Source organism: Schistocerca serialis, chromosome 8, assembly GCF_023864345.2.
Source record: "Schistocerca serialis cubense isolate TAMUIC-IGC-003099 chromosome 8, iqSchSeri2.2, whole genome shotgun sequence".
Classification (NCBI taxonomy): Eukaryota; Metazoa; Arthropoda; class Insecta; order Orthoptera; family Acrididae; genus Schistocerca; species Schistocerca serialis.
This window is the reverse complement of record NC_064645.1, coordinates 434,114,849-434,139,029: the sequence shown is the minus strand read 5'-3', so window position 1 is coordinate 434,139,029 and position 24,181 is coordinate 434,114,849. Positions and strand designations below refer to the sequence as shown.

At 44.2% G+C, this 24,181-nt stretch overlaps 1 protein-coding gene across 4 annotated transcripts in view; it reads left to right on the top strand.

Moving 5' to 3' along the window:
• Positions 1-24,181, top strand: part of LOC126416674 (uncharacterized) — a 213,201-nt gene that overhangs the window by 8,355 nt on the left and 180,665 nt on the right. For all 4 annotated transcript variants that reach the window (XR_007575492.1, XM_050084477.1, XM_050084476.1 and 1 more), the window contains exon 2: positions 22,215-22,553. Coding sequence is in view for 3 of the 4 variants with exons in the window: in XM_050084477.1 (XP_049940434.1) it covers positions 22,411-22,553 (143 nt within the window). In the remaining variant the exon portion in view is untranslated. The remainder of the gene's footprint in view (positions 1-22,214; positions 22,554-24,181) is intronic.

Genomic DNA, 24,181 nt, shown 5'->3' with positions numbered 1-24,181 from the left:
TGGGCAAGACTCAGTATCAGGGGTGGGCATAAAATGATGATTGGATCCTTCTATCACCCATCAGACTCATCTCCTAATGTATCCAAAAATAGAGAAACCTCAGTTCACTTGTACGTAAGTTCCCCAATTGTACTATAGTCATCGGTGGATACTTTAATCATCCAACAATTAATTAGGAAAATTTACATTTTTGTTAGTGGTGGGCATGATATGACACCTTATGAAACTTCATTAAATGCTTTCCCTGAAAACTACATAGAACAGGTAGTTACGAACCTCACTCATGATGGAAATATCTCATGGCAACAAATTGACCTGATGTCTTTGAGGATGTCCACATTGTAACAGATATCAGTGACCATGACGTTGTTGTGGCAACAATGATTACCAAAGTACAGAGGACATCTAAAACAAGCAGAAAGATATATATAAACTCTTTGCCTTTGAATATGTCTGCTTGTGTCTGTATATGTGTGGATGGATATGTGTGTGTGTGCGCGAGTGTATACGCGTCCTTTTTTCCCCCTAAGGTAAGTCTTTCCGCTCCCGGGATTGGAATGACTCCTTACCCTCTCCCTTAAAACTCACATCCTTTCGTCTTTCCCTCTCCTTCCCTCTTTCCTGACGAAGCAACCGTTGGTTGCGAAAGCTAGAATTTTGTGTGTATGTTTGTGTTTGTTTGTGTGTCTATCGATGTGCCAGCGCTTTCGTTTGGTAAGTCACATCATCTTTGTTTTTAGAGATACATACTATATAAAAAATCGGTAGTGTCGTATCTCAATGAGGAACTTGAAACTTTCAGCACAGGGCAGGAGCATGTAGAGCAGTGGTTCCCAACCGTTTTTACACCATTACCCCTGAGTGCAATCAGACATCAGCTAGTACCCCCCGCCCCCCCCCCCCCCCCCCCACACACACACACATTGTCACTAAATTTAACACCTAACTAAACTATAGAATGAAAGACTTTTCATGGAACACTTTTATTTTTAAAATGATAAAAGATGAATGATATTTAATTTGTGTGTGTGTTACAATGAATGACGAAGGAATTTGTGGTGTATCACAAGTGCTCACACAACTCCTCAGAAAAGAAAATGCTAACTATCCACAATTTGTTGCAAAACATGCTTCCCCTGCATTACTCCTCTCCATTGCAGCACTTGCTTGACCTGCATGCTGCAGCTCCACTTAAAATCAAACAAATGCAGATATGACACAATACTGACTGTTCGTAAATCACTTCGTTGCTACACTCCCTACTTCTGAACTGGCAGAAATTGGATGACTTCTGGCTGTTAATGCTTTGTGTCTAACCACTCTAATAGTAGTAGCAATAATAATAATAATAATAATAAAATAAAACTGTCTGCAGCATTATAATAGCCCTTACTTAGTTACTGCTGTGTCGTGCTGTCAATTAATGCATTTATCTGTTTCGAAGCAAGTAATGAAGCAATTTCTGTACTGCTGCAGGTACTCTCAACAACTTAGAGGAGATATTTAGCGTTTGTTAGGCATATGCCTTACTTTTATCATTAACGACGTATAGGACAAAGCGTGTGTAGTGGGTGGACTATGTGAAGAAGCTGTAACCTCCACTGCATTAATGGTACTAATTGAGAAAAAGTAATTATTGGTAACTTACATAACCAGAGTCTTACAAAATTGTAATAATAGTATTGATCTTTTGAAAATAATGTAATTTCCTGACTGTAGCAGAATCAAATTTGATGAAACAGAAGCCAGAGTTCCTCAACATCTGTGGTTCCCAACCTGGGGAGTACAAAACTAAACTAGTTTAGTTTTTACTCCCCATGTTGGGAACCACAGATGTAGAGGAACTCTGGCTTCTGTTTAAAAGAATAGTTGACCATGCACTGAATAGATATATAGATAGTATATAGTAGGAAAGTTCATAATGGGAGGGAACCTCCATAGTATGCAGTCACTGTAAAGAAATTTCTAAACAAATAGAAATTACTGCATAATAGGTGTAAAAGAAAGCTTAGGGTTATAGATAGAGAAATGTTGAATGAAACGTGTTTGGCTGTCAAGACAGCAAAGCTTGATGCCTTCAGTGACTGCCCTAGCAGAATATTGTCAAGTGATCTTTCATAGAACCCAAAGAAGTTCTGGTCGTATGTAAAGGCTGTTAGTCGCACCACAGTTAGTGTTCAGTCCCTAGTGAATGAGACAGGAACTGAAATTGAGGGCAGCAAAGCAAAATCTGAAAGTCTAAACTCCATTTTCAGATGTCCCTTGACAAAGGAAAGCACAGGAGAATTGCCCCAATTTAATTCTCATACACCTGAAAAGATGAATGAAGTAAGTATTAGTGTCAGTGGTATTGAGAAATAGCTGAAATAATTAAAATTGAACAAAGTTCCAGGGCTAGATGCAATCCCTGTTAGATTCCATACTGAATTTGTGGCTGAGTTCGAGAATTTTGGACATATTCAGAGTTAAAACATAATGAGGTATCTTGAACAGCATGACCTTCACAGTGTCAACCAGCACGGATTGCGAAAACACTGATCATGTGAAACCCAACTCGCACTTTTCTCACATGGCCTACTGACAGCTTTGGATCAAGGCAATCAAGTAGATGCAGTATTTCTTGACTCAGTACCACACCTACGCTTATTGTCATAAGTGCAATCATATGGGGTATCAAATGAAATTTGTGACTGAGCCGAGGACTTTGTGGTTAGGAAGGATGCAATATGTTATTTTGGATGGAAAGTCAACATCAGATGTAGAAGTTACATTAGGTGTGCCCCAGGGAACTGTGTTGGGACTCTTACTGTTCATGTTGTATATTAATAGCCTTGCAGACAATGTTAATAGTAAAGTCAGGCTTTTTGCAGATTATGTAATTATCTATCATGAAGTACTATCTGAAAGAAGCTTCATAAATATTCATCAGATCTTGATATGATTTCAAAGTGGTGCAGAAATGAGCAACTTGCTTTAAATGTTCAGAAATGTAAAATTTAGCAGCCCACAAAACGAAAAAATGTAGTATCATATGACTGTAATGTCAATGAGTCACTGTTGGAATGGGCCAACTCGTACAATTATGTGGGTGTAACACTTTGTAAGGATGTGAAATGGAATGATCACATACATTCCATCATGGGTAAAGAAGGTAGTAGACTTAGGATTATTCGTAGAATGCTGGGGAAGCGCAATCAATCTACAAAGGAGATGGCTTAAAAATCATTCATTTTGATTATTCATTGTAGAATATTGCTCAAGTGTGTGGGACTCGTACCACATTGTTGAGCGTCTGCAGAGAAGGGCAGCATGAATGGTCACAGGTTTGTTCAGTCCATGGGGGAGTGTCATAGGGATACTGAGGGAACTGAACTGAAAGACCCTAGGGATCATAAAGATAAGATTAGAATAATTACCACACACAGAAGGGCATTCAAATGATCATTCTTCCCATACTCCATATGTGAATGGAACAGGAAGAAACCCTACTAACTGGTACAATGTGACATACCCTCTGCCATGCACCTCACCGTGCTTTGTAGAATATAGATGTAGATGTATATGTATTGTGTAGTGTTGTATTTTATGATACTTGATATTAATTTTTAACCTTTCTCTGTATGGCTCTAAAATATGTAATTTAATTGTTACATTTATAATTTCTGATGATGTATATTCATGCTCTTGAATTTTGGTTTTACCTTTCGCAATGTAATACACTGTGGCAGAGATTTTGCTATAGTGCATATATGGGGGTCACTAAGACTGAGGCTCTAAGGAGGACCACAGCTCTTTTATGGGTATGTGTGTGGCGTGCATGGGGCCCTGAACTATTGCAGCCTTCCTTCTCTTCTGGACTGCATTCTGTCCCTCGTATCCACTCCTTCCCATCCTAGCTTCTCCCCTTCCTGCCTCCCTCTTTCTCCCTTGATGTTTCCCTTGATGATGACCCACCTACTCCCTCGATTCCCCTATTCCCTTTCACTATTTTGTCTTGTGATTGCACTCTCCCCATTTTTTCCCTGACATTATCTGGTCCCACTTGGGATTAGACACCTGTTTCTAAATTGTACCCACAGTGTGAGCCATTTGGGGAAGAACTCCCTCCCTAGTGTCACTGGCATTGGTACCTTCCCTCCCTACCCCCCTCCACACCCCCTGCCCCCCTCCTTACCCACTGTAGTGTGCTCTCCTTCTCCCTCCCCCCACTAGGTCACCGACATGGTACAAGTCAGTGTTGTGGGGTGTTATACCTGAGCTCTCACCACCTCATGTAAGCCTAGTAGTGGTTGCGGCCCTGGCTGCAGCTGGGTGACACTGAAAGAGTGAAACCCTGAAAGGTTTGGGTGGTACTAGGGAGGATGCTCTGCCCATGAATTGTGCTGAGCTCCACACTTCTGGCCACTCCTCTACAGCCATCTCATCAGTAAGGAATGGTTCTCTGTCTGCTCCTACTCTTGCTTCCTCGGTCTTCCCCTACCTGGCCACCACCGGGAGGAAGGGAGGCCCACAGTCTTGGGGCACAATTCTTTTCACTTTACTTTGTTTTTTTTCCAGGACAGACAGGGAGACTTTCACCACTACAAAACTGCTCTGTTTTGTCGAACTCATAGAAGATAAATTTGGTGATGTAGAGTCACTCAGTAAGATGCAGTAGAGGAAGTCAAATTTCTTTCAGGCCTCAGAGTAGGATATATGGTCTAGAGATTTTAATTTCTGAATCTTCCTCTCCTTTTTATAGGTTGCGCAATCCATTGAGTGAAGACTGATTAAAACATGTTCTGCCTGTTAGCTAGTCTCCATTTGCACTTGTGAGCACTTAGGAGACATCCCAGTAAGTATCGCTCCTCACCAGTCCTTAAATGTGACCCAGGGCATTATCTTCCATGGGAATCCTCCTTTAATCTGAAGAGCAACTAAGTACTAATCTGACACAGTGTGGTGGCCATTTCATCAGACGAGTGCAGAGAGGTCCTGAGGACAGTCACGTTGATACTGGCACTTCCAGTTTGGCTTTTGAGGGCTACCATTCCAGAAAAAGTCAACGTTATGGTTTACCGTTGCGAGATGAAGTCCTGTATCCCACCTCCCGTGTGCTGTTTCCAGTGTCTCCAGTTTGGTCACAAGTCTTCATGATATGATGTAAATCCTATTTGTGGGGTCTGTGCCCAACCCCTCCATGTGGGGAGCTGTTGCACCTCACCATACAACATTGTGGACCTTTCTAGCTCACTGTCTCTTCACTCACTGGATTGTACAATCTATAAAAAGGAGAGGAAGATTCAGAAATTAAAATCTCTAGACCATATATGCTATTCTGAGGCCTGACAGAAATTCAACTCCCTCTACCCGGTATCTCCAACATCAACCTTTGCTTCTGTTGTGTTGTTTCCTTCTCCTCCTCTTCCCCATCTCCTCCTCCTCTTCTCTCTTCTGCTCCTTCCACCTTCCTCCTCTCCCCCTTCTGCTCCGTCCCCCTTCCTCCTCACCTCTGTGTTTACCCCCTTCTCTTTACTCCTCCTGGGCGATTTCGATTCCCTCCCCTCGTGGAACTGCTGATTCTCCTTGGCCAAAGAAGAAACCTTCACCTCTGGTGCCCGCCCTGAGGATGTGGCTCCCTCAAGGAGCCCCCCCCCCCCTCCCCCCAAGCCTCTATTTGCTGTCTTTAGGACAAGAAGCCTGTTAGTTTTAGTTGAACATGGGATCCACACCCAGTAGGGATCGAGGTCGTTTGTTCACTCTCGGATCCAGATATAGCTGCGACTTGCTCTCTTCCTGACTTACCTTCTCTAGCCCTGCAAAGGAGGAGAAGAGGAAGAAGAAGAAGATGTCATGGGACGAGATCCCCCTGACATCCCGAAGGGTGTCACCCTTTCCTCTCAATCATGGTCCGATCTTACATTCATGGATGTCACTTCGTCCTTATTGGTGGTGGACACTGACTCAACATAATGATCGACTGTGCCTATTCACTGTCTATCCAGGCTCTTGTACTACTGTAATGGTTACTATCATCATCTTCCGGAATTGCAATATCTTCTTTCTCTCTACTCTGTAGCTTGTGTTGTATTGCAGGAATCTCATTTCGTGGATACTCATTCGCCTACTCTTTGTGGTTTCCAAGCTTTTTGCTGAAACCGGGTTGGCCCTCTGCTTACATCAGTGCCTGTACGTTGGTCTGTGTGAACACCGTTATTTCCTGGGTTCCTTTTCAACTGCACTGGAAGCAGTGGCTGCTCGGATGCATTTAGACTGTGTGGTAACAATAGGCCCGCGGTATTCCTGCCTGTCGTAAGAGGCGACTAAAAGGAGTCTCAAATGTTTCGGCCTTCTGTGATTGTCCCCTCTCGGGTTTGACCTCCGCATCTTTCTAAATTGTTCCGAAGAGCGAGCCAATTGGGGAAGGGCGCCTTACATGGTGCACTGTATCTGTCGTGCATTGAGACCTTTAGCCGGCTTTCTCGTCGTTGCAATGGTGTCCAGCTCGTTTTCCATCTCTTGGGCGAGGATACGTCCATGGGTGCGATTTCCACACTGCACTGTGTAGTGTTGTTTTTCGCTGAGACAACGACCTCATACATTTTTGCACCTAAGATCCAGCACGGTAGCCAATCCGTTGTGGTGGGGCCGCCATGTACCCTGTTGGTTGTAGCCCCCTGACAACACAGGGATCGCTCTACTGATGCCTGCGCCGTTTACTCCCCATGTATGCCGAGGAGTAGATGCCCATCTCCCTGGGGCATCAGGACTCCCGGCAATGGCCATCCTGCCAGGTGGCCCTTGCTGTGGCTGGGTGGCGCCCATGGGGAGGGCCCTTGGTCGGAGTAGGTGGCATCAGGGTGGATGACACACAATGAAGCGTGGCACATCATCTCTTGCTGGTGGCCAGCCACCAGCAGTCTCTAAGCGTTTGAGGGCTCATTTTAAAGGTAACGTTTATGACCCCAAATCGTTCCCATCCCTGACCACACCATGGGAGGAACGAAAGGCAATGAATGACAGTGACACGTATTCGCCCCGGTATCTCGTCTGTACCAGAGCTGATGGGGAATCCTTCGTCTCCGTGAAGCCTCAGTTCTTTGTAGAGCATTTAGAGGACAAGTTTGGGGAGGTGGAGGGCTTGTCCAAAATGCGCTCTGGGTCAGTTTTGATAAAAACGGCATCGTCCGCCAAGTCACGCAGGTTACTTGCTTGTGACAAGTTGGGGGATGTTAACGTTACCATCACACCACATAAGAGTTTAAATATGGTCCAGGGTGTTATTTTACATAGGGACCTACTTTTGCAGTCTGATGACGACCTGCGCGCCAACTTAGAGCGTAGAGGTGTTCATTTTGTCCGGCACGTTCATCGGGGTCCGAGGGACAATCAGGTTGCTACCGGTGCTTTCATCTTGGCCTTCGATGGTGATACATTACCGGAGAAGGTCAAGGTGATGGTCTACCGTTGTGACATCAAGCCCTATATCCCTCCCCCGATGCGGTGCTTTAAGTGGTGGAAGTTCGGCCATATGTCTTCCCGCTGCACTTCCAGCCTCACATGTCGAGATTGCGGACGCCCATCTCATCCCGATACTCCATGTGCCTCCCATCTGTGTCAACTGTGGAGAGCCTCATTCACCTTGCTCGCCAGACTGCAGGAACTTACAGAAAGAACGCAAAATCATGGAATATAAGACCCTGGACCGACTGACTTACACTGAGGCTAAGCGGAAATTTGAACGGCTACATCCTGTGCGCATGATGGCATCTTATGCCTCAACTGTCACTCCTGCTCCAGCTCCTTTAGCTGCACCACAAACAGTCAGCTCTCAGAGTCAGAGGACCTCACCTGCCCCCTTGACGATGGGGGCCCCTTCTCTCGCTCTTGCTCCCACACCATCTACCTCGGGAGCAGCACCCACTAAACCACCGGGGACACCAGTCCCCACTTCTAAGCTGGGGAAGCGTAAGTCTTCTTCAGCGTCTCTCGCTTGGAAGGGATCCCTTGGGTCACTCCCTTCCCAGGTTCCTACCAGCGGCACAGCAGACACCAACCAATGGCTGAAGAAGCCACAGGTCGCTGGTCGTCGAGCTTCGCGATCATCTTCGGTCCCGGAGACTGACTCCAATAAGCCCTCTCAACAACGACAACCAAAGGAACAACGAGAGAAAACGACATTGAAGACCCGTAAGACCAAGACACCTGTGGTGGCACCTACTCCACCGCTACCTACAAGCTCTGCGTCTGAGGATGCGGTGGAGATTCTTGCGTCCGCTGAGGACCTCGATCTCGCCGGTCCCTCAGACTCAATGGATAGCACTTGCACGGGTGCTCCATCGGAGGCAGCAGGTTACCCAGAGGCGTTATCTGCCTTCCCAGTCCCGTCACGCCTTTCTCAGCCATGGACAATTCCATCCTCCAGTGGAACTGCAGCGGTTTCTTCCACCATCTAGCTGAGCTCCGACAACTTATCAGCCTTCACCCTTTCTTCTGGATTGCTCTTCAGGAAACTTGGTTTCCAGCAATGCGAACCCCTGCCCTCCGTGGCTATCGGGGTTATTATAAGAACCGGGCAGCTTATGAAAGGGTGTCTGGTGGCGTCTGCATATATGTCCTTAACTCTCTTCACAGCGAGTCTATCCCTCTACAAACAGCTTTAGAGGCTGTCGCGGTTCGGGTGTGGACGCCACAGGCTGTTACCGTCTGCAGTCTTTACCTTCCACTGGATGGTGCTGTTGTGCAGCATGTCCTGGCTGTGCTGGTAGCCCAATTGCCGCCACCTTTCTTATTACTGGGCGACTTCAACGCCCATAACCCTCTGTGGGGTGGGTCAGTGGCGACAGGTCGAGGCGCCACCATTGAGCATTTATTGGCACAGCTTGATCTTTCGCTGTTAAATGATGCTTCCTTCACACACTTCAGTGTGGCGCATGGCACGTACTCCGCCATTGACCTTTCGATCTGCAGCCCTAGCCTCTTACCATCTGTCCAATGGAGAGTGCATGACGACCTGTGTGGTAGTGACCACTTTCCGATCTTTCAGTCACTGCCACAGCGTCAGTCTTCTGGGCGCCCTTGCAGGTGGGCAATGAATAAGGCTGACTGGGACTTGTTTTCCTCCATTGCCGGTATTGAGCCACTCTCTAATGATGGCATTGATGCGGTGGTTCAATCGGTCACCACAGGCATCGTTACTGCCGCCGAATCTTCCATTCCCAGTTCTTCTGGGTCCCCTCGGCGGCGGACTGTGCCTTGGTGGTCGCCTGAGATCGCTGAAGCGATTAAAGATCGCCGGCGAGCACTCCAGCGTCACAAGCGACATCCCTGCATTTAACACCTCATTACCTTCAAACGTCTGCGTGCGCGGGCCCGCCGCCTTATCTGCCAAAGCAAGCAGGATTGCTGGGAGCAGTATGTGTCCACCATTGGCCTCCTTGTCTCTCCATCCCAGGTCTGGGCCAAGATCCAACGCCTCTATGGCTATCGGACCCCTGTCAGCGTCCCTGCGCTCTCACTGAATGGAGCAGTTTGTACAGACTCCGACGAAATTGCCAACCGCTTGGCAGAGCATTTTGCTCTTAGTTCCGCTTCTTCGAATTACCCCCTGGCCTTCCACCCCATTAAAGAGCGGATGGAACGTCGGAGCCTTTCTTTTCGCACCCACCATTCTGAATCCTACAGTGCTCCATTCAGTGAGTGGGAATTTCACAGTGCCCTTGCCGCTTGCCCTGATACCGCTCCTGGGCCAGATCGCATCCACTGTCAGATGCTGACACACCTTTCAGTGGACTGCAAGCGATGCCTCCTCGACCTTTATGACCGTCTCTGGGTCGAGGGTGAGTTTCCGTCGCAGTGGCGGGAAACCATTGTCATCCCCATTTTGAAACCGGGCAAGAGCCCTTTGGAGGTGGACAGCTACCGCCCCATAAGCCTCACCAACGTTCTTTGCAAGCTTCTCGAACGGATGGTGAACCGGCGCTTGAATTGGGTACTGGAGTCTCGGGGCCTTCTGGCTCCGTCTCAGGGTGGGCTCCGTAAAGGCCGCTCCGCCACCGACAATCTGGTGAGTCTGGAGTCGGCCATCCGTACTACCTTTGCCCACCGTCAGCACTTGGTCGCTGTCTTTTTCGACATGCGGAAGGCGTACGATACGACATGGTGTCATCACATACTTTCTACGCTTCATGGATGGGGTCTTCGGGGCCCTCTGCCGATCTTTATCCAAAATTTTCTGCCGTATCGTACCTTCCGCGTGCAAGTCACAGCCTCCCGTAGTTCCTCCCGAGTCCAGGAGAACGGGGTACCACAGGGATCTGTCCTCAGTGTCTGCCTGTTTTTAATCGCAATAAACGGGCTCGCTGCGGCGGTGGGAAATTCTGTCTCCGCTTCCCTGTATGCTGACGACTTCTGCCTTTACTACCACTCTACTGGCATTGCAGCTGTTGAACGTCAGCTACAGGACGCTATTCGCAAGGCGCAGTCTTGGGCTGTAGCGCATGGTTTTCAGTTTTCGGCTGCCAAGACCCGCGTTATGCATTTCTGCCGGCGCCGAACAGTCCATCCTGAGCCGCGACTTTTATCTTGCCGACGAACTCCTTGCTGTGGTGGAGACCCACAGGTTTTTGGATGTAGTTTTTGATGCCCGGCTGACTTGGCTGCCAAATATTCGGGAAGCTTAAACAGGCGTGTTGGCGGCATCTAAATGCTCTGAGATGCTTGAGCCACACCTGCTGGGGCGCCGACCGATCTACCCGTTACGGCTCTACCAGGCGTTAATCCAGTCTCGTCTGGATTATGGGAGCCTGGCTTATGGCTCAGCATCCCCATCTGCGCTGCGGGTACTGGACCCAATCCTACACAGCAGAATATGCCTTGCCACTAGTGCTTTCCGGACCAGCCCAGTGGACAGCATACTTGCGGAGGCAGGTGTCCCTCCATTGTGGTTCAGGTGCCAAAATTTACTGGTCGCTTATGCTGCCCATGTTTTTAGCATCCAAACTATCGTCTCCTGTTCCCGCGATCGGTCGTCCATCTGCCAGAACATCGGCCCCGGTCAGGTTGTATGATAGCGGTCCGCATCAAAGAGCTTCTCTCCGGCCTTAGGGTTTTCACTGTTCCACCTCCTTTTCGGGCCACTTTGCGTACACCCCCATGGTGTGTTCCTCGCCCTTGCCTTCGGCTCGACTTGGCACAGGGCCTGAAGGACTCAGTCCCTCCAGAGGCCTTCCGCCGCCACTTTTATTCCATCCTGGCCACGTATCAGGGCTCTGACGTTGTTTACACTGACGGTTCGATGGTTGCTGGTCGTGTCGGTTATGCGCTAACTCTAGGGGACCATTCCGAACAACGTTCCTTCCTGGCTGGCTGCAGCGTTTACACTGCTGAGCTGGCCGCCATCTTTCGAACCCTTGAGTATATCCGTTCCTGCTCAGTTGAGTTCTTCGTGATCTGTAGCGATTCCCTGAGCGGTTTACGAGCTCTCGACCAGTATTTCCCTCATTCTCGTCTGGTGATGGCTATCCAGGAGTCCCTGCATACTCTTGCCCGTTGCGGCCGCTGTGTGGTCTTTGTGTGGACCTCCGGTCATGTCGGTATCCCGGGCAATGAACATGTTGACCGTCTGGCGAAAGAGGCCACCAGGCAACCATCTCTGGATGTTGACCTCCCAGAGACTGATTTGCGAGTGGTCCTCCGCCGAAAAGTTTTTGCGCTTTGGGACGCTGAATGGCGTGATCAGATCACGCCCAATAAACTCCGTGCCATTAAGGAGATGACGACTGTGTGGCGGTCATCCATGCGAGCCAACCGCAGGTACTCAGTCATCCTTTGTCGGCTCCGCATTGGCCACTCCCGGCTGACACACAGTTACTTACTGCGTCGGGAGGACCCTCCTCTGTGTCGCTGCGGGGCGGCTTTGACAGTGGCCCACATTTTGTTGGCCTGCCCCCTTTTAGCTGTGGTCAGGCGGACATTTGCGCTGCCTGATATGCTCCCTGCCCTTTTAACTGATGACCCTTCTATGGCTGGCTTAATTCTACGTTTTATTCGGGCAGGGGCTTTTATCATTTAATATGAGTGTTTATGTTTTATTTTATTGTTTTGTGTTGATTCTGGCCTTTGGCCTACGGTTTTAAACTGAGTTTTTAATGTGTTCTCGGTGGTTGGCTTTTCCCTTTTTATTCTATGGTCGGCCAACCACTGCCACACTCAGTGTGATTTTAATTTGTTATGTCTGTTCTTTGTCTGAGTTTTTCTTGTCCTGTGTTGTCTGTTGTCTCTATTATCTGTTTTTTACTCTGTGTGGTAGTTTTTAAGTTTTGCAACAAGGGACCGATGACCGTTGCAGTCTGGTCCCTTTAATCCCACAAACCAACCAATCTTTATGCCCCTCTGCTTCCCCAGGCTGGCCTCCTATACTTTCTGCTCCTCTTACCCTCTTTTAACAACTCCCTTCTCCCTGGCAGTTTTAACACCCATGACGCTCTGTGGTGTGCTACTGTAACCACTTATTGGGGCAGGATTGTTGAAGACCTGCTGACAGGACTTGATCTCTGCTTTCTTAGCATGAGCTCCCACACACCGTAGTGTGGCACATGGCACTTACTTGGCCATTTATCTCTACATTTTCAGCCCTATGCTCCTCCCCTCCATTCACTGGAGAGTTCATTACAATTTATGTGACATCAATCATTTTCCAATTGTCTTATTTTTTTCGTCAACATCACTCACCCGGTCACCCTTCCAGGTGGGCTTTTACTAATGTGAATTGGAATGCCTTTCCCTTGGCTGCCATCTCAGCAACTCCATCACGCCACGGCATTGACGTGACTGATGCCATCCTTTCGGCAGCTGCTTCAGCGATTCCCTCTTCGTGGGGATCTACCCAGCAGAAGAAGACTTTCCCTTGGTGGACACTGAAATTGCTGCAGCTACTAAAGACTGCCATTCTGCTCTCGAGCCCCGAAAACAGCACCCATCTCTCAACCACTACCTGAACTTCAAACGGCGTAATACCCGGGCCTGTTATCTAATTAAATTTGAGAAACAGATTTATTGGGAACGATATGTCGTTGCCATAGGGCTGCCTACTCCCTCTTCGCAGGTATGGGCAAAGGTCAGGTACATTTTGGCTGCCATTGTCCTACAGATATTCTGGGAATTTCCTCACCAGCCCAGACTTAGTTGCTAAACATTTTGCTCTGCGTTTTGCCCAGAGCTTAGCATCAGTCCACTTTTCACCAGCTTTCCATCTTCTCAAACACTATCTGGAATGACTCCCTTTTTCCTCCACTGTCGTTTGGAGCCTTATAATGCCCTATTTACTGTGTGAAAATTCGCCAGCGCTCTTACTCTCTGCCCTGACATGGCTCCTATATACTTGCCCTTTTCCACCATTTCTGGAACAAGGGGAAATTTCCTTCCCAGTGGCGAGGAAGTGTCATTATTCCAGTTTTGAAATTGGATAAATTGCCTCTTCAGATAGACAGCTATCATCTGATCAGTTTAATCAATGCCTTCTGCAAGTACTTGAACATATGGTGAGTTGAAGGCTGTATTGGACCCTTGAAACCCAGGACCTTTTGGCTTCAATAGAGGGTGGTTTTCACTGAGGCTGCTCTACTGCAAGTAGTTTAGTCCACGTAGAGTCTGTCTGCTATCCAAATGGCCAGTGTCTGCACGTTGTTGCAGTCTTCTGTGATCTGCATAAAGGTTATGATACCAAATGGTACCACCACATCCTTGCCAACTTACATGAGTGGGGCCTCTGTGGCCTGCCCTCGATTTTTATCCAAGACTTTCTGTTGTGTCACACTTGTTAGGTACAGGTTGGTGCCTCCCGTAACACCTCCCATGCATCATAGAATGGGATACTGCAGGGCTGTGTTTTGAGTGTACCTCTCTTGTTAGTGGCTATCAATGGTCTTGTGTTGGCTGTGGTCTGTGCAGTGTCCCCCTCTTTGTATGCTGATGATTTTTCCATTTATTTTAGTTCATCCATAATGGGTATTGATGAACACAGACTGTAGCAAGCAATGCACAGAGATCAGTCTTTGGCTCTCACTCTTGACTTCCAGTTTTCGGCTGCAAATATCCGCATTGCACATTTCTGTCGTCGCCGGCAGCACAACCCCATTTGGATCTGTAGTTTGATGGCGAGCCCCTCAATGTGATGGACTCGCTTTGGTTTTTGGGGCTCGTCTTTGATGCCTGGTTGATGTATCTTCGTAATCTTCGTCTACTAAAGCAGATATGTTGGTTGCACCTCAATGCTTTTTGATACCTCAGCTGTATCAACTGGGGCATGAACTGCTCTACTCTGCTACGGCTCTACAAAACATTGTTTCAGTCACGCCTACATTATGAGAATATGTATGGCTCGGTGGCACCTTCGATGGTACAGATGCTGGGCCCGATGCACCAGTGTGAGGTATGGCTGGCAAATGGTGCATTTTGAACTAGCCCAGGGTCAGCCTCCAAGTGGAGGTAGGGGCCCCACTGTTGTGCATTCTGCGTCAACAACAGTTGATCGCTTATGCATTACGCATACACTGCTCTCTGGAGCACCTAAACTACAGTCTCCTCTTTCCAGATACAGAGATCCACCTCCCGCAACGGCAGCCCAGGTCTGGAGTTATGATCGCTATCCACATCCTGTCCCATTTTCAGAATTTCAGCTTTCCACTCTACCACCTCTTCTCCGGGTTCGCTCATCTACACTTCCATATTACATCCCCTGTCCACAGCTCTATCTTGACCTATCACAAGGTCCGAAAGACTTTTCATTACAGGGTTGGTAGCTATCTCTCATGCTCTTGAGCATATCTGTTCCTGCACAGATGAGTCCTTCCTCACCGATAGCAAATCGCTAGGTAGTTTACAAGCTCCTGAACGTGTTATTCCCTCCATCCCTTGGTCCTGATTATCCAGGATTCCTTTTTCACCCTGAAACAATGTGGATGCTTTGTGGTCTGTGTTTGGACTCCAGGTTGCGTTGGCATCCCAGGAAATGAACTCACTTGCAGGCTGGTCAAACTGGCTATTGGCAAGATGCCTCTAGAGATTGGTATTCCGGCACTGGACCTTTGATCACTATTACGCTGTCAAGTTATAAGGATTTAGAATATGGAATAGCGCATACTCTGACTGCCAAACAAACTACGGACAATAAAGGAGACCACGAATTTGTGGAGTTCCTCCATGCGGGCCACTCTCAAGGACTCCTTTGTCCTTTGCCAGCTCTGCATTGGCTGTACTTGGCTGACTCGTAGTCATCTCCTCCATCACAAAGATCTGCCCCACTGATGTTGTGATGCCTGTTTGACAGTGATCCACATTTTGCTGGACTGTCCTAATCTTGCCAACCTACATGAAATCTTAATCTCCCTGACTCTCTACCCCTGGTGTTAGCAGGTGATGTCTCAGCGGCTGACATCGTTTTAAGATTTATTCATGAAGGTTTTTTTTTATCACTCTCTCTCTAAGGGAGAGTACCTCACCCTTGTTGGCCCATTGAGGGATTGGTAGGACATCCTGTAGCATCCTTTGCCCTGACCGGGCAATGGGTATCTGGGCTTCGTCTGTCCCAGCCGTTGCTCTACTCTTTCTTTTACTACTCTTCCCTTTTTCTCATGTTCTGTCTGGTTTGGTGTTCTTCCTCTGTTTTCCTGTGCTTCTGTTGCACTGTCCTTGTTGCTAGACTTCACTGTGTATTGTTGGGTGTGGTGCCTCTGGTAAGTGGTGTGGGGTATGTTCCCGATCACAGTTTCTGCCTGTGAGGGCCTCTGGCTGCTCCATGGATGGGGCACCTCACCAGCTTTTCTTCCTATCCCCCTTTTCTTCTTCCTTGTTCCGTTATCAAGGGTTTGTTGACCTTTGATAGACCTTTACATTTTCTTTATTTCGGTTCGCACACTGAGCTCTTCTTTAGTATGTAGTTTTGTTGCCTTAGCTGTTCCAGGTAGGAGGGACTACGGCCTCGTAGTTTGGTCCCTTTGATCCTTAAACCAACCAACTAGCTAACCAAATAACCAACTAACTTTGAAAGTCAAATTATCCGATAGTAGTGTATTCTATGTTGAGTATTTTGAGGGTTAAGGAACTAATGGTTGGAAATGAATATTTAGTTTTCTTTATCAACATAGTCAGCTTACACCTTACAGAAATAAATTACACGTAATTTGAACAGTCATAATGTTCAGTGGGCTCCTTGTAACTGTCAGAGTGGTGACCACTAGTGTCAACATGTGAATTACACCTGTGCATAAAATTTTACAACTATTTCACATATTCCTGTTGCTCTTGTAATTGAGATATGTAGCTATGTTCCTATGAAGCAGATCCTATTCAGTTTCCATTGATGTTCATATACCAGCGAATTCTTGTAAACCTATAGAAAAAAAATGCACTGTGGAAACATCACGTATGGTTGCATGTTATTTTCCAGGATAGTGCTCCTGATGTAGGTGGCACAGAAACATACCATAACTGGTTTGGAAACATGTACCTCACATGCATTACACACTGAAGATTTCATACTGCCAGAAAGATTCCTTTCGGATCATTAGTTCCTTATCTCAGAAATTTCATTTAGGATCATGTACTATATGTATAGTTTTTATAAAGGTTTGGGCACCATGTTTTGGTACTTATGTAGTTGTTTGTTATGATCTTATCTCCCAACATTTCTTCCGGGACATTCTTACAGGTTTATGAATGCCTCAGAACTTTGGTTCAAAATATTTAAACTCCTTGATGAAGGTTTCAAAAACAGAACTTTCATTGTGCTTTTCTTTAGAATGTTGGTTAAGTAATTTGCACAAATAGCTATTTTTCCTGCCCTTACTGACTGAACACATTATTTATTCTACTGCTTTTTGCTGGAGGCAGGCACCGTTATGTGTGTTCAGTAACCAGTACTGAAACTGTGCTCCTCCAGTGACTCCAAGAATATACTACTGGTTTTTAAATTAAATTCTATCAAGTTCTTTCTCATTATTAAGGTCAGTATCTTGCATTTATGAACACTTAAAGAGAACTGCCATTCAGCACAAGGTGAAATACTGTCTGAGTTTCTCTGCCTTTCTAATGACTTCAATTTATTATAGTATTTCTAAAAGATGCATTGTTCTTATAAATAAATAAATAAGTAAATGTAGCTTGACAGCATTACACTTTCCAGCATCGCTTTTTTTCTCTTGAATATTTCTTGTCAAGTACATCTTACTTGGTTCAGGTAACCGAAAATTTTTAGAGAAAGTCACACCTTTCTGATCCACATAAACTAGTTAAGTAGATCCAGAGTAGAAAATTTTCACTCTGCAGTGAAGTGTGTGCTGATTTGAAAAATCCTGGCAGATTAAAACTGTGCCAGAGCAGGACACAATCATATTGTGAACAAGTGCTTAACCAACTGAGCTATCAAAGTGTGACTCACAGCCTGCCCTGACAGTCTTACTTCTGCCAGTGCCTCATCTCCTACCATCCAAACTTCACAGAAGTTCTCCTGCATATCAAGCAGGACTAAGACTCCTAGAAGAAAGGATATGGCAGAGGTGTGGTGTAGCCACAGCATAAGGGGTTGTTTCCAGAACAAGTTTTCACTCTGCAGCAGAGTGTGTGCTGCTTTGAAACTTCCAAGCTGATTAAAACAGTGTGCTGGACCAGGACTCAAACCTGGGGCCCTTGCCTTTTGCAGGCAAGTGCTATACTATCTAAGCTATTCAAGCATGACTCACGATCTGCCCTCACAGCTTTACTGGAACCAGCACCTCATGTCTTACTTTCCAAACTTCACCGTAGTTCATCTGTATACCTTGCAGGATTAGCTGTCCTGGAAGAAAGAATGTTGTGGAGACATGGCTCAGCCATGGTCTTGGCTGTGGCTAAGCTGTATCTCCAGATTATCCTCTCTTCCAGGGGTGCTAATCCCACAAGATATGCAGGTGAACTACTGTGATGATTGGGGGGGGGGGGGGGTAAGAGATGAGATACTGCCGCAAGTAAAGCTCGTGAATCATGCTTGAATAACTGAGTTGGTAGAAGATTTGCCTGCAAAAGGCAGAGTTCTGAAGTTCAAGCCCCAGTCCGGCACATAGTTTTAATTTGCCACAAAGTTTCAGGCCCAAAGTATTCCTTCCGGTAATAGGACTCTACCAGTAATAGGTCTTTCAGCTTGAGTATGAAAACGTGCAGTTTGTCCCTAACAGCCTTCAACTCTTGTGGAAGCCTATTGAAAATGTGTGTTAGGGATTGTCAAACCTTTTTTTTTTGAACAGTAGTGGTGGTTGTGATCATACCATGACAAGAAAAAGTGCCCTCTAGCACACATTTCATAGTGATTTGATGAGTATAATGTAGCTGTAGAGACAGAGAGATTCTTCATCTACCTTATTTTCACCAACAGGATGCTGTTAGTTCTTGTACAGGCGTACTGTGAAGCAGTGTAAGAACTCCACCATGTTAAAGAGGGGCCTGTATGAGCTTCACGAATTGACACCACTCCTGTTCCAGATGGCTCACTGTTGGGCTAAAAATATTCTTTCTGCCTGAAATGATTCACCCCAAAGTATTATCTCACATAACATCAGGCAAAGAGTTTTGTAGTTGTAGAGCTTGCTATGTTAAGCATCTGTTGGGGGTGGTTCAAAGGTAGCATACATTCTGTTTCCAGTTTTATATCTTCCAGTTCACTACCCATGTTGCCTATACAAGAAATTGGAATGTCAGTGCAAGTAAAATGTGTGTAATAAACAAGATGTGCCGTATTTAATTGCATTTAAGTGCAGTCTATTAGTTATGAGATAAGTTTGCATCTTCCAAGAAAATGTTTTTCTGTATTAACCTGTTCATGACCCAAATCTGTAAGAACTATGCTTTTATTGCCTGTTAACAAAATGCCTCCATAATTGTCTTCTTTAGTCAGAGGCTAGTCATTTATAAGTATTAGGAGGAAAAAATGGCTCTGGCAAGCAGCCCTGTGGAATGCTTCACATTTTAGTACCCCAGTTGTGTGACAGATTATTTTCTTACATATCTAAAAACAAAGATGATGTAACTTTTCAAACGAAAGCGTTGGTATGTTGATAGGGACACTAACACACACAAACACACACACAAAATTCAAGCTTTCGCTACCCACGGTTGCTTCATCAGGAAAGAGGGAAGGAGAGGGAAGGACGAAAGGATGTGGGTTTTAAGGGAGAGGGTAAGGAGTCATTCTAATCCCGGGAGGGGAAAGACTTACCTTAGGGGAAAAAAAGGGACAGGTATACAGTCGCGTGCGCACGCACACGCCCACACACACACACATATCCATCCGCACATATACAGACACAAGCAGACATGTGTAAAGGCAAAGAGTTTGGGTGGAGATGTCAGTCGAGGTGGAAATACAGAGGCAAAGATGCTGTTGAATGACAGGTGAGGTATGAGCAGCAGCAACTTGAAATTAGCGGAGGTTGAGGCCTGGTGGGTAACAGGAAGAGAGGATATATTGAAGGGCAAGTTCCCATCTCCGGAGTTCATCATCTTTGTTTTTAGATATATTTTTCCCACGTGGAATGTTTCCCTCTATTATATTCAGATTAGTTTCTTACTGTGACAGTGTAAAACAACCATTTGATTACAGTTTCTTAGATAAGTTTTCATTATATTTGAATTTATTTAGCAGTATACAATGATCTACACTGTTCACTGCTTTTCTCAGTACTGAATTATAGTCAGAACCTTCCCCTATGTCAGATGTATTTGGACAACCAAAGAATCTTTCACAAAATTGAACTATGAGACTGTCAGTTAGTTGTGCTCAAAGAAATAGACAACTACCGTGTTGTACTTGGAAGTTAAAACATTAACAGTGGGCCTATTACAAATCTCTTGTCTTTTGTTCCTTTATTGTGTAATGGCCTTCCAACTGAATATTTAAGTCTGTGCAGGGAAAATTCCTGAAAAATGAAAAATAGGGTTACAAAAGGAATTAAATGTATTGCTAATGTAATTTTCAATAATACATTTCTGATACTTTGTGATCCAACATTCTGTTGTTGTCATATCCCCACTGTCGCTCCTTTTTCTTTGTTGACATTTGTGCGTTCAGAGCACATGGCTCTGGCAGTTTTTAAATCCTCTCTAGTTGGCCCTTACTGTACCAGTTTTCCAACAGTTTATAACGGTCTCTACAGTTGTTAACAGTGTTTTACCATGTCTGTGGCGATTTTCTATGAAAGTCATTGAGTAAAACAGAAGTGATTTCTGGCATTCCCCAAGGTAGTGTTACAGGCCCTCTGCTGTTCCTTATCTATATAAATGATTCAGGAGATGAATCTGAGCAACTGTCTTAGGTCGTTTGCAGATGATGCTATTGTTTATCGTCTAGTAAAGTCTTCAGAAGATAAAAACAAATTGTGAAACAATTTAGAAAAGATATTTGTATGGTGTGAAAATTGGCAATTGACCCTAAATAATGAAAAGCGTGAGGTCATCCACATGAGTGCTAAAAGAAATCTGTTTAACTTCAGTTACATGAAAATCAGTCAAATCTAAAGGCTGTAAATTCAACTAAATGCCTAGAAATTACAATTACAAATGACTTAAATTGGAAAGAACACACAGAAAATGTTATGGGGAAGGCAAACCAAAGACTGTGTTTTATTGACATAACACTTAGAAAACGTAACTGATGCACTAAAGAGACTGCCTACACTATGCTTGTCTGTCCTCTTTCGGAGTACTGGTGCGCGGTCTTGGATCTGTACCAGATAAGATTAACGGAGTACATTGAGAAAGTTCAAAGAAGAGCAGCATGTTTTGTATTATTGCAAAACAGGGTGGGGAGTGTCACTGACATGATAAAGGATCTGAGGCGGACATCATTAAAACAAAGGCTTTTTTCATTGTGGCAGAATCTTCTCACAAAATATCAATCAACAGCTTTTTCCTCCAAATGCAAAAATATTTTGTTGATGCTGACCTACAGAGGGAGAAATGTTCATCACAATAAAATAAAGGAAATCAGAGCTCTCACAGAAAGATGTAGGTGTCCCATTTTTTCCACGCGCTATTCGAGATTGGAATAATAGAGAATTATTGTGAAGGTGGTTCGGTGAACCCTCTGCCAGGCTCTTTAAGTGTGAGTTGCAGAGTATCTATGTAGACATGGACGTAGAAAGCTTTTTTTTTTTCTTTTGTTGGAAAACAGAGGCCTAACAAGAATTTTCTACCAGTGAAGCGATTTGTGATAACATCGATTTGTAGCTTTTAATGAAGATAAAAAATTTCACCAGTGCTCTTCATTATGCTTTCTCAGCTTATGAAGAGAAAGCTTTGATCACCAACAACCCTCCTGTGTCTTTGGCTGCTGTAGCAATAGCTATGGGACACACACTTTTACGATATGCAGTTCTATTTTGTTTGTAATCAGTTCCTTCTTTAAGTACAGACTTGAATGATTACGATTGTAAAAAATATTACTCTCGTACTTTGATGGCTGTGGCTGTTAAGAAGCAAGTCATTGATTTTGCTGACGCTCATCCAGAATGGAAGTTCCTATAATTAAAAGCACAATTCCGAACCTGGGGTGGGGGGGAAATCTTCTGATTCGGAAACCAGAAATAGAACAAGATGGTGCTAGAAATGACAGAGTTGCATTCATTAACTCCGACTCATGGGAAAGATTTCAGGATGCACGAGGCCATTACAATTATGGGTAATAACATTATGAGGAATTAAAAATAAATAAAAAAGTCACAATTGTAGCAGGAATCAAACCCAAGACAGCAAATTCACAGTCGGTGCACTAGACCACTGCGCTATGCCACGTGCTTGATCATCAATGCTCAAAAATCCTACACACTGTACTTGAAAATCCTTAGAGTGCTTTTTTTGCTTTTATTATTTCCCACTTACGTGAGATATTCTGGAAACTTGAAAGGGGCACTGACCTGCTCCTATTCACCCAGTTTGAGCCAAATTGGCGAGCCCAATCCTGCACCCTCCAAATGTCAGACTTAAAGTTATCAAGTTGTTTATGTTGCCTGTGATAATGACATTCTTTGTTTCACTGCAACATTGTTGCTCTCATATTTCCAACTGACTTTACAGTGTTAGAATTAACAAAAATCATCATTTGAGAATTCTAATGTGTTTTGTCATTGACAGTCCACTGGTATTTTTTAGTTATTTAACTCTTTTTATTTTTTAATTCATTCATGAAAATTAATCTGTTTTAATTTTAGCAAATCTGATGGAGCACAAAAGCTGAGAACCTGGATTGAAGAGATGCTCTTGGAGAGTGCAGAAGAAACAAAATTTAAGAGGCAGATGATGAGAGAATTTTTAACAAAACACCCCAGAGATGAAAGTGACTGACTAAAGTAGTAGGCACTGATGTCCTCTGCAGATGCATTGTGACAGTAGATTACGTGTGTTAAAATGGACATTAGAGATCCAAAAAGGAAGAGAAAAGTAGTATCCTCGAAGCTAACAAAACTCTCACTTAAGAAGAGTGCTCAAGAATCAAAAACAGCAGAAGACAGTTTTGATGGTTTTGGCAGCTTTGCTCTATCTTTGCAAAGGTATACATATATAACATTTCTTTAAACAAACAAAATTGTAATGCTAGCTCCAAGTGTAACGAAAACCAAAATATGGACTATTTGAGGCAGAGTCTCAGTTACTGGTAACTGAAAAACCGATGGAAAAATACTTCGAACACTTAGGTTTCAGTACTGTCAGCTCTTTCATTAGTAGAAAAGGGTAGTCAAGAATTAAGGAAAATCGTAATTTGAAAATTTTAAAGCATTATTTTTGTGACTGTCAACTGGTCTTTTTTGGTTATTTAACTCGTTTTATTTTTTAATTCATTCATGAAAATTGATCTGTTTTAATTTGGAGAATTAGAGAAAAGATATATATGTCCAATGTGGGAAATAGCTGCACAAAGACAAAGACAGTAATTAAAGATGATATATCACTTGCAGCTGACTTTTAGTTTGATGAAGGAACTGCCAGTGTTCAAGGTCTTTTTCCATTTGTGTTGTTTTGCTGATATTCAGGATGTTCCTTTTCTGACATGGAAGGAGGTATAGTAGAATTGTGCCACCTATATCTTCATACTTTATTACTTTGCATACATACTGTTGACTAAGAATAATAAGAATTTTGTTTCATCAGCCCTAAATTTTAAATATCAAAATATGCAAACTGGTACTTGTGTATAGTGAAACAGGTTCAGCATCACAAAGTGGTTTGTGGTTACACTTGCACTTCTGATGCTCGCAATGAAATGATTGTATCACTAATGCTGTTTTCATTATGTTTATCATCCATTTCAATTTGATGTCATTCAGCACTGACTGTGTAGAGTGGAAAACCTTTAAAAATTGTGTGGTTTCAATTTTATGAAGAGAAATATGAAATATTATACATCAGTGTTTGGATGAGTAGGTCATTTTACACTTCTTATGTTTTGAGTAACAATAAACAACTACTTTTCTTTGTTATTATTTCAAGTTCATTTTTTGTTTGTGTCATTTTAAAAAGCTGTTTCAGCAAAGTCAGACAAACTTGACATTTTCATAAATGTTCTTAACTTGAGGACAACAGTTTGTTCAGTCTAATTTCACTGATAGTTTTCGTAATAACTTCTAGGAAGTAAGCAATATTTGTTGAAACTTAGGTAGTGTTCCATCAGAACAATGTTGTTAATGAGTTCTTGCACTCCTCCGCAGAGAATAATTATGTCGAAGGTTTCTCTTGCTGTGTTCCATTCATAATTTCTACAGTAGTGAGAAAAAGGTCAATTATTACAAATATTTAATTTTTACATCCAGTTTTTCCAATGTATATCAAACAATGGGATGTCCAGGATGGAATTGTTTCTCCAGTGTATATGTTTGATAAGATGTGAAAAATGTCACAGGATTTGCTATTCCCAATGTGTATAATTTTTTGAGATTAAAGAATTACACGTTTTTATTCAGTGTTAATATTATACTTGTTGATCTTTCCATCTCACCTTCATCATCTTCTTCCCCCTTCTAGTCATCCCCTCATCTGCCTATTCCACACTTACCATCCTCCTCAAAACACTGAAATAATAATAATAATAATAATAATAATACTAACTGTTTCGAAGTTTTGAATTTGTAATGATTTGCAAGTGAATTGAAGCCAAAGTACCTTCAGACCTTCATAGTACAGC